At 41.0% G+C, this 16,337-nt stretch overlaps 1 protein-coding gene across 5 annotated transcripts in view; it reads right to left on the bottom strand.

Moving 5' to 3' along the window:
- Positions 1-16,337, bottom strand: part of COL14A1 (collagen type XIV alpha 1 chain) — a 222,287-nt gene that overhangs the window by 117,673 nt on the left and 88,277 nt on the right. For 4 of the 5 annotated variants that reach the window (XM_043601666.1, XM_043601670.1, XM_043601671.1 and 1 more), the window contains exons 15-20: positions 15,597-15,723; positions 13,176-13,315; positions 12,553-12,685; positions 11,183-11,242; positions 9,236-9,387; positions 3,309-3,438 (exon numbers count right to left, since the gene is read on the bottom strand). In XM_043601666.1, the coding sequence (XP_043457601.1) occupies positions 3,309-3,438; positions 9,236-9,387; positions 11,183-11,242; positions 12,553-12,685; positions 13,176-13,315; positions 15,597-15,723 (742 nt within the window). The remainder of the gene's footprint in view (positions 1-3,308; positions 3,439-9,235; positions 9,388-11,182; positions 11,243-12,552; positions 12,686-13,175; positions 13,316-15,596; positions 15,724-16,337) is intronic. The other variant, XM_043601669.1, reaches the window with a different exon arrangement.

Below are 16,337 nucleotides of genomic sequence, written 5' to 3'. Positions count from 1 at the left end.
TCATCTTCATGTTGCCTATATTGTTTGAAATTTTATGTTATTGTTCACCTATTTTCTATCACAACATTAAGCCATTTATATAGAGAACCTTTGTAAACAATTGTGCATACTGATATATATTATCGTTACCACTTTTGTTATTGTTGATAGAATGTAGTTGTGCTGACCACTGTTTAAAATAAAGAGACCTCGGGGCGCCTGGGTGGCTCAGTCGGTTAAGCGTCCGACTTCAGCTCAGGTCACGATCTCGTGGTTCGTGAGTTCGAGCCCCGCGTCGGGCTCTGGACTGATGGCTCGGAGCCTGGAGCCTGCTTCCGATTCTGTGTCTCCCTCTCTCTCTGCCCCTCCCCCATTCATGCTCTGTCTCTCTCTGTCCCAAAAATAAATAAACGTTAAAAAAAAAATTAAAAAAAAATAAAATAAAGAGACCATCCACTAGCACTTCAAAGTAATGTTACTACATAGATTTTGTTACATGTGGTGGTATCTCTGCAATGAGATTTAAGCCATATTTCTAGAGTAAAAGTCTTTAAATGGGTTTTGTGTAAGTGTATATATATTTGTTTATCATGGAAGCCTTTTACATATTATGCTAATTTCTAACATGTGAAAGTTAAAAGGAGATCTTTAAGCCCAGGTCAGCAGTAGTTAGATGGAGCCCCTCGGCCTCCCCATCACCCCTTTCCTCCCTTTCCTACCTCTCCCCACAGCGGCAGGGCTTATGGTAACTTTATGGAACATTAGACAGTTAAAAACAACCCCAAACCAACTCAGCAGAGCAGAATTCACTATGCTTATTTGAACCCATTCTTGGGGCACCTGGGTGGCTCAGCCAGTTAAGCGTCTGACTTTTGATCTCAGCTCAGGTCATGATCTTGCGGTTCCTGTGACCCCACATCAGGCTCTGTGTTTGGTGGTGGAGAGCCTGCTTGGGATTCTCCCTCCCTGCCCCTTCCCCGCTCTTGCTCTCTCTCTCTCTCTCTCTCTCAAAATAAATAAAGGAATTTTAAAAAGCAGTGTTTAAAAAACTAAATAAAAATAAACCATTCTTGCTTGCTTTTTCTTTTTCTCCTAATAACCTGGATTTGAGACAAACAAAAGCATACGGTATAGGTGCTCCATACTATCTACTACTTGACTTTCTTCTTTAATTGTTGTTTAAGTCTTTGGTTCCCAAATATTTGTGTAGCAGCAAAATACCAAAGTATGCTCAAAGTTTGAACGTGCAGATCAAGTCAAGATCAAGTTGCCGGCGTCCTGGTAAGAGTGGAAGAAAGGCGCAGTGTTCTCCCACTGCTCTGCTCTTCCCCCCCTTTTCCTCCCTCCTTCCACATGACCCCAGAGGAAATAACTGTAGCAGCTCCCGAGGCTCCTAATACTCTGTATGATCTGTAACAAAATGTGGAAGTTTGGTGGGAGTCTGGGTGGAGGCACTCACAGCATGGGCACCAGGAAGAGGGAGAGGTGCCAGCACTGTTAACTAAGGAAATAATATCCACTTTCTCAGCAGAGCAGAGTCAGGACTTGGGGCTGCAGCTACGGAAATTTAATGACGTGTACACTTACTTGAAAATTCCACATTTAAGTGCCCAGGTACAGAATTCATTCAGCCCTTGCCACCATTCTGTTCCTAATCACACATGACTGTTTGGTAATTGTGGTAGATGAAAGATGGGTGCAGGTTTTTCACCCTCCTCACATTGAGCGGTGGAGGCTATGGCCCTCCCTTTAAATCTGGGTGGGTTCTATGACCCCCTCACCCAACAGACTATAACAGAAATGACACCATTCCAGTTCCAAGCACAGCCCGTAAGTGTCCTGACAGTTTCTGCTTTCCACCTCCTGGAACTCTTGTCTTCGAAACAAGTATTCATGTCCGAAGTATGACTATCCCGCTGGAAAGAGCACATGGAGAGGCTCCGACCCGACATGAAGAGAGACAGGATCAGCTGAGTCCAGCCTTCCAGGCGTCCCCACCAACATGCCAGACATGTGGGTAAAGTTGTCTTGGACGCCCTAGACCAACCCACTTGCCAGGTGACCTTAATCCATACCCTGTGGGGCAGAAGAATCTCCCAACAAGCCCTGACTAATTTCCTGACCTTTAAAATCATGCAATATAATAAAATAGCTCCTACTTTAAGCCACTAGGTTCTGAGGTAGTTCATGCAAGTACAGATAACCGCACGGTAAGGACTCTGTGGTGCTTTGACCAAGCGTTTGCTCCTTGGTGCGTGCTCCTCGCTTGATCATCAGGGCCAATTCGCCCCAAACAAACATTGAGTGGTGCCCCCTCTGTGCCACACAGTACCAGAGGAGCTTTGCATGGAGAGGCAAACAGTACGGATGAGGTCCTGGGCTCTCGTGATGCTGCTCTCCAAGGAAGGGAGACAGACGATGAACAAATACATGAGTACATAAGAAAATATCAGATGGTAATTAGTGCCGTAACATGATAAGACAACAACAACAACAACAACACAACAACCAAAAAACAGGTTGATAGCACAGAGATTGGGAGCTATTTTGCATGGAGTGGTTGGCAAAGTCTGAGGAGGTGGCTTTGAGCTGCAGCCAAAATGACAAGAAAAAGCCAGAAAGGCAAATATCTGGGAAGGATATTCCATATGGAAGGAACAGCGAGTACATCAGTCCTAAGGCAGGGACAAGCTTAAGTGTGAAGAGCAGGAAAGGAAGGATGGCTGGGGCACCTGTTAGCGGGTGAGATTAAGGAAATCGGCAGGGTCCAGGTCTTAGAGGGCCTTGTAGGGCTATGGGAGGGATGTTGGGTTTTATCCTGAGCACAGTGGGAAGCCACTGGGAGACTTGAAACAGGCCTGACATGAGATCATTTATATTTTCAGAAGCTTCTTGGGCTGCAGGGAGGAGAATAGAGGATTCAAGAGTGTCAGCAGGAAGCCTCCCGAGGAGGCTGGTGCACTCATTTTAGTGACGGAGAGTGAGGCGTAGATCAGGGCGGAGCAGACAGACGAAGACAAAGAGGGCTGGTCTGCAGAACACATTTTGGGTAGTCAGCAGGACTTGTGATGAATCAGATGCTGCTGAGGAAGACATAGTTGTTTCTTAAGTCTTAGCTTTTAATGCAAAAGAAAACATAAGCCCAGAGCAGCTAGTTCACCTTGCTCAAAGCCACACAGCTTCCCTGGATTCAGACACAGATTTCCCGTCTCCTGATCTCTTTTGCTCTTATCACTACACTACACCGTGGCATTCAGGGCACATTGCAGGGGGTGAGCATTTTCAATTAATTGGCCAGCTAGTATGCACAGGGAGAAAGCTTCACTCACAGGTTTTTCCAGGGGCAGAGACGCTGACGCCTTCTCCATCATCATAGATGGGAGTCACCGTGACTTTGTACTCGGTATTGGGAAGCAGAGGCTTCAGAAGGAGATTGTTCTGGCTTCCAGCCACCATCACCTGAACGGAAAAGCAAAGGAGGATGGTCTTAATTAAGACCTTTGTTCCTGTTGGTCAACCAATGGAGCAGGACTACTACGGGGGACTTTGAAATCATCAGAAGCAAGGCGATGCGCTTGGACAGTGAAATAGGACAGAAAAATAGGCATCCATGCAAAATCATCTCTTCCTGAAATTCCCCTTACAGCAGCCCTCAGCTTTGAACCTCTAATGCAGGTTTAACTTTGAAGCGTGTAGGTTCTGAGGAATAGTCTGCTCACAGCTTTTCAGCTTTTGCAAAGTATTCAGGAGTGAGAATAATCATTGCTTTGGAAAGTGGGTGTTTATAGTTTAGGAGTGTCCATTCTCTAACACAGCCTGCTTATGATTTTTTCTTCTACTTAAGTATCCTCTTGAAAATTCAGCCTTCCGTTCTTTATCCTTTCAGAGATAATCTACTCCCAGCATCTTAGAAAAGACTGAAAGCCAGCCAAGAACGACAGATTAACCACAGATTGAATCCAAGTTTTCCAGAGAGAAACAGATTTACCACTACCACTAAAAAATGTGGCAGCTTAGTTTTTTTTTTTTTTTGAAAGGAGAGGTCTTCCTCAATCTAAATCATCATCACTCTACCTCTCAAGGCTGCACAAACTGAAATGCAGTGGTGAGGTCCACACCATGGCATAATGTGCCATGTGGCTCCACGGTGCAAATTCTGTCATCCCTCAAAGAACATATGGACTAGGGAAGCCACATGTTCTCAATGTTAAAACCACAAAACTTTCTGCCTCTGCTTCAGCAGTCAGATGCTGGCACACCTCTGGGCCATTTAAGGAATTTAATCATGGCTGGAAAAATGCTATGTAAGATCTAAGCACTGACTCAAATGCGTTTAAAGGAGTCACAAGACTGGGACAGCTGGAGATGCTTTTTGATTCAAGGGCTGGATAAAATGCCAGCAGGCAAAGGGCTGTGCTGTCTACTTCTGGATCAGGGAAGAGACCTATAAATCATGGAATAAGCCCTCGGAAGCCTCGAGTTGAACCCAGAAGCAGCTGTTGCTAAGATACTGCTAAGCTCTAGAAGCAATTTTCTAAACGATATTGTTAAAAAGGAAGTCTGAATCAGGTGATTTACATTGAATGAGTATGATTTTACTCCTTATATGAAAGGGACACTGAAATACACTAGGGGGCGTGTTGATGTGGACCTGGGAGGGAGGTTTTTTAAAAAGAGCTCTGCTTTATAATAAATTCAATAACCAGGGCATTAAAGACAGGTAAAGGAAGAACAGTAGTTGCCCTGACTTGCATTGCCCTGTCAATGTAGCTTCTTTCAGGGCACTGCTTGTAAATGTAACTCCTTCGGAGTACAGAGCCGGGCATTCGGTCCAGGCTGTCTGTTTAGCAAACCACCCATGTTGATACTCCTTCAATAAGGTCATCATCACTCAAGCTGAGAAATACATGGGCTTGGAACCTATCACATCTAGACTGTGGAATTCTGAAAAGTGGTAGGGCCATTTTGGAGGAATCCCTCAGCTCGCCAGGAAATAGTTGCTATGGTTTATAGTAACAGTCATCATTTACCTAGCAATTATTATGCACCAGGTGCTACCCTAAGAATTTTAATACAGTAAGTCACTTACTCTTCACCACAACTCTTTCAGGTAAGGAGGAACATTACATTAATTTTACATATGGGGAAACTGAGGCCCACAGCTTGTGAGTAAAGAAGCCATATGGAAATCCTGGATATCTGGTCTGAGCCTTGCTTTAAAGGCTGCACTCTGTTCAGTGTGGCTACACCGCTTGAAACTTTTTACACTAATGATACTCAGTTCCAAGAATAAAATGTAAATCTCCTCTTGGGAATGCAAAGTTCCTTCTACTTGGCTTCTGCTTGTTTGCACAAAGCAGGGTAAAGATGGGCTCTTACTAAAAACAGATGCCATAGATCATTGCAGATGGTGGTTTTGTTTATAAAACAATTCTGTAAAAGATGCTTATGGTTAAATGAGATGCAAATCTAACCCGTGAACTTCCACGTTTTAAGTTTTTTATTTTAGAAATGGAACTTCATGTCTGGCTCCATATTGCCCAAAGCTGTCAGAGCAGCCTGGATCCCATCAGTAGAAATAGGGTTCCCTGCATCTCATTGTGGTCCCATGTTATAAAGTTCTGTGTCTAAATAGCGATTCTCATTCTATCTGCAGTAGAGAACTAGGTAGTGTTGGTGTTGCTGTTTTAATTCCAAAGTATTGAAGACTAATATTTTTATAAAATACAATAAAACAAAATTGCTAGAAAAAAATGATTATGTTATTGGATGCTGCACAATGCCAAGTTGCTGTAAATGTTTCTAAAAGCTTAATTTTAAGAACTAAACTTGTCTTATAGGAGACAGAGCCACACTCTGAGCATACGTGTTCTGGAACATTTCTTGCAACTCAGAACTCAGGTCATGGTTATGGATGCTGACATGTGGGCTCTAGAAAAGTCTGAAATCCTGATCAGCCTTTCACAAATAAAGAAATGTGAGACTTCCAGACCCTGACAACAAACTCAGGGCAAAGTCATTGCCACTCCTCTGTATTTCAGAGCAGAGGTAGAAGTCAATCCTTACGAAATACTGGACGGGTAGCTTTACTTTCTAATAGTTCAAAATCTTTTCATTGGAAAGACTTGGTAGATTGGATTGTGCGGAGAAAATATATTAATACTTCACTTACTCAACTGGAAAAATAAGTTGAATTCTTCTTGTTTTACATGTACTGAAGCTTTACTTTGGTTTACAAATGTTATATACACCAACCATTCTCTCATTTGATCCATCATTTCCTGAAACAAATCTAATTAGCTTTTATAGTTAAGGAAAATTTGGAAAGATGATAAGAGGCATTTCTCTCATCTGGACATATCTCCTTTCTCACTTTTATAATGGGCTTTGGCTACCTTCTTTTCCCTGACATGCATTATTATTTCAAGATATTCATTTGGTAGGAGTTCAAGGCCCTTGGATTTTGATAGAGATCTGTAGCTGTCTGCCTTACTTTTGTTTTATAAACTAAATCTAGATGCACCCACTTTCTGTCTCCAATAATAATACACTTATGTAGAAGTAACAGTTCCTAAAACACTGAGATATAAATTCTCAATTAACCCTCAATTGGGTCCCTGAAAATATGCCTGTAAATTAAGTGTGCACAAATCCAATTTGACTGGAAGGGGGCATGATATTTAAAGAATTCTACGGTACTTTCTTCTGTTTAGCAAAAACATTTCTATGCAGTAAATAATCACCACCAAATTTATCAATATTTTTCATTTTTATGAAGGGTTTGCTTAACTGGGGCACATGGGTGTTTCAGACTTTTGATCTTTTTTTTTTCCCTGCATGTAGGTGTCCAAGTGTTTCAAAATAAACAGTGTGAAATGAAAGAAACTAGCAAAGGGAAAATTATCTAGAGACAACCCAAACTAAATATTATTATTATTTTACCTTGCATAGCTTACAAGTGCATGCATGAGATTAAATTGTTACTCTTTCCAAATTAGCAAGAATAATTTAGCAAGATGTTTAATGTGTTTCTTGGAAAGAGTAGAAACAAAAAAATAAAAAATAAAACTTTTATTCTGGGAAGTTTTTAAGGATCTCATTTTTAGAAACTAAATTGAAATATGGGACAGTGACAGGGAAAATAAAACCTCTAAATTATGTCCCTAGTTCCCATTGTTAGGTACAATTTTATTTTGAATTTTTCAATCATGGGTCATTTGAAATGTATGATCTGAGTGAATTTATAACACAATTTATTTTAAGTGTCCATTAACTTTCTAAAAGTCCTCCCAGACCAATTTCATGGACCTTCTGGCTATTCACACTGGATGTGTCTATTCTCAGGGTTATCACTGTGTTCTGCAGTAATTCCTCTATCAGCCTGAAATTAAGTACTTTGCTGAGAGAATTTGGGCTCAAATAATTGTTTATGTAAGCACATAAATAATTTTCCATCAAAGGCTTTATAAGTAAGGAGGAGGAAGAAAGGACAATAATGTCATTCTTGAGCAATAATGAATTTGGAGACACCTTTCCTAGAGTGTCTCAAATAATGCACCAGAGGGCAAGAAATGCAAGTAATGAAGCTAACTAAAGCATATTCCATGATGAAAAAGAAAAAATTCATTTCAATGAAAACTGGAGTTATCTGGTCTCATAGGAAGCATGTCTAGGAAACAATTTTCAGGTTCTTGAGTAAAAGGAATGATATGGTATAAATTAAGAAAATACAGGGGTCGCATGGGTGGCTAATTCGGTTAAGACTCTGACTTCAGCTCAGGTCACGATCTCATGGTTCATGAGTTCAAGCGCCAGGTAGGGCTCTGTGCTGACAGGTCAGAGTCTGGAGCCTGCTTTGAATTCTGTTCCCTCTCTCTCTGCCCCTCCCCCACTCATGCTCGCTTGCTCTCTCTCTCTCTCTCTCTCTCTCTCAAAAATAAATAAAATATATATAAATAAAGAAAATACAGGAAGGCCATGACTAAAAGTGTACCCAGATTTCTAATGCAGAAAAACAAATTAGATAAAACAAAGAAAACTCAGCATATAAAAATCCAAATCCCCTAAGGGACATATTCATATTTAAGAATAAGTTAGAAATTACTATAAAGCTGCTCAAAATGAGTTGATGTCAGTGAAAAATGTAAATATGTGTTAACGGAAGCTATTTTATTAGGAACATTTCAACTACATAAAGATGACCTTTCATGCATGTTTTGCTTAGAAACTTGTAATCATATTCCCAAGAGCAGGAGTTTAAAAATATATATATATATATTTAATTAAATATATATATTTAATGTATATATAAGGCTTATTTATTTATTTATTTATTTATTTATTTATTATATATGGTTGATCTTGAACAACATGGGCGTTATAGCTGGAGACCCTTCTGCACAGTCCAAAATCCATGTATAACCTTTGATTCCCCCAAAAGATAACTACCAATAGCCTTCTTTTAACCATAAGCCTTATCAATAACATAAACAGTCAATTAACACATACATATGTTATATATGTACGTATGTTATATATATACATATATATATATACACGTATGTTATATATATATTACATATGCATACATACTGTATTCTTGCTATAAAGTACGCTAGAGAAAATAAAATGTTATTAAGAAAATGACAAGGAATTCAATCCCCGCATCGGCTAGCACTGACACTTTAGAGCCTGCTTGGGATTCTCTCTCCCCCTGTCTCTCTGCACCACAACCCCCCCCACCCCCCGCCAGCTCACTCGTGCACACCTGCACATGCACGCATGCACTCTCTCTGAAAATAAATACACTGAAAAAAAATTTTTTTAAGAAAATCAGAAAGAAGAGAAAATACATACACAGTACTGTATTTACCAAAAAATCCACATGTAAGTGGGTCTGTGCAGTTCAAGCCCGTGTTGTTCAAGGGTGAACCATATTTATACATAGAGACAAGTGTGCAATGGACTCAGCTTCGGTGCTCTAACGAGCCATCAAGGCCACAGAAGCAGCACAGGAAACGAGGTTCAGAAGCTTTATCTGTTTGAAGTAAGTTGCATGTGGATCACGTTTCAGAGATGGAAAGGTCATCAAGAAACCAGTAAAGTTTGGATTAACAGAAAACATTAGTTTCTGGAGACGGTAGAGTCACCAAGAAATAAATGAGCAGAAAAGCTTGCACTGGTATCTGGAGATAGCCTTGTTAGGTCTGTTAATCGGGAAATTGTGTGGTTTCCAGCCAGCTGTTTGAATACAGACCGTTCCTACCACTTCTTCCGCGTGGTCCCCTTGAGCAGTCAGGTAGGTCACCCTGAACTGCTGCACACTGCTGTCTGAAATGTCCCATTTTACCCGCAGGCTAGAAGTGGTTTCATCATCTACAACCAGGTTTCTGATTCCTGTCCGGAAAACTGGAATAAGCACAATCAAGGATTAAAGAACTTTTAACTCATCATATTCAAAAATGAGCTCCAGACACCATTGGTGGGCATGGCAACAAATATCACTGAACGTATTTCTCTAATGTAGAGCCATATGAAGAACAACTCAGCTTTAGTGGTTAATGGGGGGGCCATCATACTTCCTGTTAGCAAATAGAGATGAGTTTGGGAGCACCCGGGTGGCTCAGTTAAGTATCTGACTTTGGCTCAGGTCATGATCGCAGTTCATGAGTTTGAGCCCCATGTTGGGCTCTGGGCTGATAGCTCAGAGCCTGGACCCTGCCTCAGATTCTATCTCTCTTTCTCTCTCTGCCCCTCCCCTGCTCATGCTCTGTCTCTCTCTCTCTCTCAAAAATAAATAAATGTTAAAAAGAAATTAGTTTGAATGATGCTTACAAGGTGAGACTATGGACCCCTCAAAACTATCAGCTCTGTATATAGCCAGTAAAGGGAAGAGGGGAGAAACCCTTAGACTAGGGAAGCCTACAGGGCGGCATGCCCTCTCACCATTCCACTGGAGAAGCAGAAATGGGGGGGGCAGATGTGGTCAGCCTCAGTGTACGATTCGCCATCCAACATACATCCTATTCCCCTGTTCCCCCATTTCTATTTCAACGCTCATCACTCAAACCACGCATCTCTCACCATGGCTGCCTCTATCCACTCAGCCCACGTGGACATTATCCATTCTCTGATATCTGACCAAACTCCTTCACCTGTGCTCTCTGACACATTCTTCCTCATCTCCCAAGATGCCAGCTCCCTCATTTATCCCATCTGACTTCCTGTCATTCTATCCAGCTCCAGCGACTCTTTCTTCTCTTCATTCATTCATTTATTCATCCAGCAAACATTCATTGAGCTGTTCCCGTAAACATTCATTGAGCTTTTCTTGTATGTCAGATCATGTTAGGCCTTAGGATACACAGTGATTAACACTTGATAAAAATATTAAAAATGTCACAGAAGAGGCAGGACATGTAGCAGGAAAAATTGGGGGAGGTTTCAGGCAGTGGGAATGGGAGACAAGGTCTCACCTTCAGAGGGCTAGAAGTTCTGGATGGCAGCAGGAAATGGGAGAGCTTGAAAAATATGGTAGAGTCCAAGAAGAAAAGCAGAAGGATCTTGGATGTCATGGAAAGAGATTGTAGGGCACTGTGATAAAGAAGGGCTCAATAAAGATTAACTGGAACATGAATGAACCCGTGAATGAATGAATGGGCAATGGAGAGCCACTGAAGGGTTTTAGGTAGGGAAATAAATGGTATAACTGAACTTGTGTTTTACTTAGTTGACTTTGACAGCTAGTTGAAAGGTGTATTATAAAGGCAGGGGGAAAGTTAAGCTGAGGGAGAAAACAGCAGAGGTAGGAAGCCCATTAGACCAGCCAAGTCTCTGTTACCCACAGAAATGCAAGGAGGCCATGATGTGAGTGATTCTCAACAGACAGCAATACAAGTCACTGAGATCAAGAGAAGGGAGAAACTCTTGGGGCTTGTTGTGCTAACATCCTCTGAAAGACTAAATAGGAACCCAAAACAAAGATGGAAAATGTAGAGAGATGTAACAATGAGGTGAGAAGACTCATTGGCATTTAGAGCTAAGAAGATGTTGAGAGGTTCTGAGGGGGTAAAATTTGAACTGGAATACCAAAAAAATGATAATAATATAAACATATTATATCATATCATATCAATAAAACTGGGATAACATGACTTCTAATCAAACTTTTCTCATGGGGAAATGGACTTCTATTTCTCCTTACCTGTTGTCACGGGTCTGGTGGGGACGATGGTCGTAGCTGGTTCTGTCCAAATACTGTCAACTAAAAAAATACTCATTACTTTACAATTCTGTAATAATAGCAACTACATATTTTTTATAGCATTTTATAATTTTTGAGGAAAATTTCACCTATATTATCTCACTTGCTTCTTCCCTCCACCTTGACGATGGTTGCAAGCATGAAGACATGAGCTGTAAATAAGGCAGACATGATACCTATTCTGCTAAGGAAACTAAAACCCAAAGAAATAACATTTCTAATCACAGACACCAGCCTTCATATAAACATCTGAATTACACATATAAAACTGTGAAACCTCCCAGTTACTGTGAAATGGGGCATAACCATGGTAATTAAGGGGAGATAAACAGTGCTGAAGATCACCTTGGGGAAGGGCTTTCAAACAAGACCACCAAGGAGGAAAATAAGCACGTTTTCTATTCCTTGTATTCACCCTGGACAACCAGTGGAATGGAGCAGTTGTGTGGTTCTCCGCCCAGAGTCCCTCTTTGGGGTCAACACACTCATCACCAGCTTCTGAAATACTGGCTGCCAATGGCTCAGAGCTCTGGGAACTGCCTCGTCTGAGGTCACAGGCTCTGTCAGGGGATGGCCTATCTCCAGTGACTGGGGATGCAGGGGCACAAAGGCTTACCGCCTTTGACTCAGTTTGGACAACTCGGGAGGGTCATCCCAGGTCCAGAAGTCCTAATAGAATTAGCCAAACGCTCAGTTTTAGCTTCTCCCTGTGCCTCATCCTGCCATCCTTACTTCCTTACAGATGTACCTCCCAATTACACTCTCCAATTAACCTTCTGGATGCAATTTGCTGTTTCAGAATCTGATTCCAGGGAACCCAATCAAAGAAAATTTAATATGTGGTTAATACCTCATATTTAAAAAATGAAGGGATGAATGAATCAGTAAGTGCATTTCATACAAGATTCTTGGAACCAAGATTGACTCAGGAAATTCCAAAAGCTCTTGGACATGCTTGCCCTAGGTTTATTCGTTCACTCATTTATTCACTTATAAATTATTTTATCCATCCCTCCATCCATTCAATAAGTGTTTATTACACAGTCAAAATATCACAAGTACTGTGCTCAGTCCTGGGGACATAATGGTGAACAAGACAGATATGACCTCTGCTTTTATGGTGATAATAGCCAAGATTCTACTATGCTTCACGTATCAGTTTCACGAAAAGTGGAGACACAGGAAGAATTCTGGGGGACACAGAGAAATGGAAGCCTCTGTAGCCCCGGATGAGGTGGATGGGAAGGGAACCTCGGAGGAGGGAGGGTATGAGAATTGATGAAGTCCATCTCAGCCAGACCGAGACTTACGCGTGGTCCCTACGGCAGTCACCACCTCACTCTCGCTTCCATCATCCAGTACCGCCAACAACGAGACTTCATATTCAGTGCCGGGCTCCAGGCCTTCAATAACATGTGAGTCTTGGTCTTCTTTTAGGATGACCTAGAAAGCATTTGGTGCTCAGTAACTGGATTTACTTGAAAAACAGAGGTGAAATTTAAGAAAAAATAATAAAAAGGAAAAATGGCATCCTAAACATAAGCAAGATTCGACTGAGCATAAAGAACTCCAGGGTCATTGAATTCAATTTTAAAGTCAAACCAGAGACTTCATTCCTTTCAATTCCCTCAACAAATAAGGTATTAGTATGGTAAAAGTGCCATTTTGAAGTTTTATTCACATTTATGAAAGTCAAAGAATGTGAAAAATATATAAAATACAGACTTAAGCCATTTTAATCTTAGAAATGCCATTTTAATCTTACAAAAATCATATAATTTGACATTTCTAAAACTCGATGCCAGGCAAAATGTTAATTACTTCTGGGATTCTCAATCTCTTTTAAAGTGGAGACCACCTCAAATGCAGCAGTGGTATTCACTTCCAGAGAAAATGCTCCGGATTACTTTTCAGTCTGTTTCAGACAACTCACTTCTTCGGTGTTCCCTCCATAGACTGGAATCCACATCAACTTGTGTTGCCCTTCATCAGCTGAGAGGGGATGCCAGGTCACTCTGAAACTATCTGTCGTCACCTCATCAATTTCCAAGTATTGCTGGGCTGGAACTTCCTCTGTGAGCCAAGGAAGGACACTTTGTCAGGGAATAGAGAAGGCAGGAAAGCCAAACTCAAGCAGCTCCCGGGACCGCAAGAAGAAAAGAGTCTCTGAAGAACTCTAGCATTAGGAAAGCACATGGGAGCCGAGAAAGCATCGCCCATCAGTCCGGTGTGGCCTTAAGTTTCTTTTGCCAGCATTTACCCACAGTATAATTAGGAAGACCATGGACACAGCACATTTTTTAAGTCTTCCACTAATTTCCAGAACTCTTAGATTCTCTATTGGTTCTTTTCACTAATTGTAAAAAAAACAGTAAGAGTGCTGTATTCATTATTTTACAAAAACATTATTTTCTTAATATGTTGACGAAATTAACAAATGGGTGCCCCTGAGGCCTGAGATATGCCCCTTTTAGTTTTATTTGCTTTTGTGCCTAACTCATGCACTAGTGACAAATTAAAGAAGAACCTTCATCCTTTTAATCTTGTATATATGGGTGTCATCGGAAGTGAAAAAGGATTTATCAGACCTTCCACAGTTTCACACTTCTGGGATGTACGGCTAGAGCACAGCATCCAACCATTATCAGTCATTGTCAGTCATTTTGATTTTTATGACATGAAATCAGAGATTTTATTTATTTAAAAAAAATTTGGGGGCGCCTGGGTGGCTCAGTCAGTTAAGCATCAGACTTCAGCTCAGGTCGCGATCTCGCGGTCCGTGAGTTCGAGCCCCGCGTCGGGCTCTGGGCTGATGGCTCAGAGCTTGGAGCCTGCTTCCGATTCTGTGTCTCCCTCTCTCTCTGCCCCTCCCCCGTTCATGCTCTGTCTCTCTCTGTCTCAAAAATAAATAAACGTTAAAAAAAAATTTTTTTTAATTTAAAAAAAAATTTTAAGTTTATTTATTAGAGAGAAACAGAGAACAAGCGGGGGAGGGGCAGAGAGAGAGAGGGGTGGGGAGACAGAAGCCCAAGCAGGCTCTCTCTCCCCGATGCAGGGCTTGAACTCATAAAACTGGGTGATTGTGACTGGAGCTGAAATCAATAGTCAGATGCTCAACCGAGCCACCCAGGCACCTCTGAAATCAGAGATTTTAAAACTCTTTCACAGGATACCAGGAAAATCCCAACTGGAATTAGCCCTCAGGAGATTTTGTGAACTTACTGAACTTTTTTCTGTGAACATTATTTCTCAGTGGGGCATATTTCTTATGTCCCCAAAATAGCTTCTCATCTCCTCAGTATAGCACTCACCTGTTTTCCAAGTGCAATCAATGTTAAGCTCAGAAAGCAAACAACAGAATTGTTGCCACCAAGAGGCAAAAAAGCTTTATATTTATTGACTCCAGGGTATATATCAAAAAGGAAACTCATGCAGTCATGCCTTATTTTTTTTATTTTAGTATTTAAAAGACCCCATATTGTTGCATTAGTATTTCAGTCTGCATGAAAATACATTATTGGCCATCGATTGATGTTTCAGGTTAAATAGTATGAAACTGGGGTGCCTGGGTGGCTCAGTCAGTGAAGTGTCTGACTTCGTCCCAGGTCATGATATGACGGTCCGTGGGTTCGAGCCCCACTTCGGGCTCTGTGTTGACAGCTCAGAGCCTGGAGCCTGCTTCGGATTCTATGTCTCCCTCTCTCTCTGACCCTCCTCCATTCATGCTCTATCTCTCTGTGTCTCAAAAATAAACATTTTTAAAAATTTTAATAAAAAAAAAAGGCGCTGGGGTGGCTCAGTTGGTTAAGCGTCTGACTTCGGCTCAGGTCATGATCTCACAGTTCATGAGTTCAAGCCTCACGTCGGGCTCTGTGCTGACAGCTCAGAGCCTGGAGCCTGCTTCGGATTCTGTGTCTCCGTCTCTCTCTGCCCCATCCCCACTCATGCTCTGTCTCTCTCTGTCTTAAAAATAAATAAAACATTAAATAGTATGAAACTAACATTTCTGCAGGTCAAAACATTATTGGGTATCAGCAATTTTAGAAGTTCAACTTAATACACACACATGAAAATACAAGCTGTGAAATTTTTAGATCCATGAAACAAAAGAACATGCATTTACTTAACTGGGACCTTTGGAATTCAGATAATCTTTCCTCTTTTTCCCTTGCTTTGACAGAAAATAATTAGCCAGTACACATTCTAGTCACCCAATTGTTCATTTGTTAACAATAATACAATGTAAACAAAGATTAAAATGCAGTCTCTTCAAAATCACAATTGAAGAAGATGCTCCAGCTTCTGGTTTCTATATAGTTTCTCTTATAAAATTTCAAACCGTAATAAGACTTACCTGTGGTAAAAATTCCAGTCAGGGGCTCTGACTGCCCTTCATCATAGATAGAGAAAATGGCGACCGTGTACTCGGTGAGTGGCGTTAGGCCCTTCAGAGGGAAGGTGGTAACAGGGTCGACTTCAACCTGCAAAAGAGAGAAGTCATAATAGCTATACAGGATACTCTCTAGACACAAGAAGTATAGGCATTTTATTATTGTCTGTAGTTTATTTGGCCTGGCAGCTGAGCTCTAAATACTTCAAAAATTACTGGATTATACAAACAACTTCTATATTACACATTTCTAATCTTCAACTTTAAATAGATTATCTATCAGTTAATTCTCAGGATGTCTTTGCAACCAATATTATTCTCACCCGTTAAAGACATAGAAAGGAAAGTGCCCACAATTTACAGTGCTACTAGAAATAAATCTAATGTTTCCAGCCTGATCAGCTAGGGGTGGCCAGTTTTTGGTTTCACGGCCTGGTCTCCACTAACTTGTGACTAAGTAACACACAATAACTTCTATACAAGCTGCACAGATGAGCAGCCATGCAGGGGATATCCATACAAGGATAATAGTAAATGTGTGAAATATCCCTTTATCTTTATGTCACAGAAAGACATATTTGGGAAAGATATGTACCGATCTCTTTAGAGGGCATAAGGGATGAAGCCCAAGGATAAGGACCTAGGGTATAGGAAAGGGAAGGATTAGAAATAGGAACAGCAAAAAATGAAGAAAGAAACCATAAA

The sequence above is a fragment of the Prionailurus bengalensis genome, chromosome F2, assembly GCF_016509475.1.
Source record: "Prionailurus bengalensis isolate Pbe53 chromosome F2, Fcat_Pben_1.1_paternal_pri, whole genome shotgun sequence".
Taxonomy (NCBI): domain Eukaryota; kingdom Metazoa; phylum Chordata; class Mammalia; order Carnivora; family Felidae; genus Prionailurus; species Prionailurus bengalensis.
This window is presented reverse-complemented; position numbering and strand designations above follow the sequence as displayed.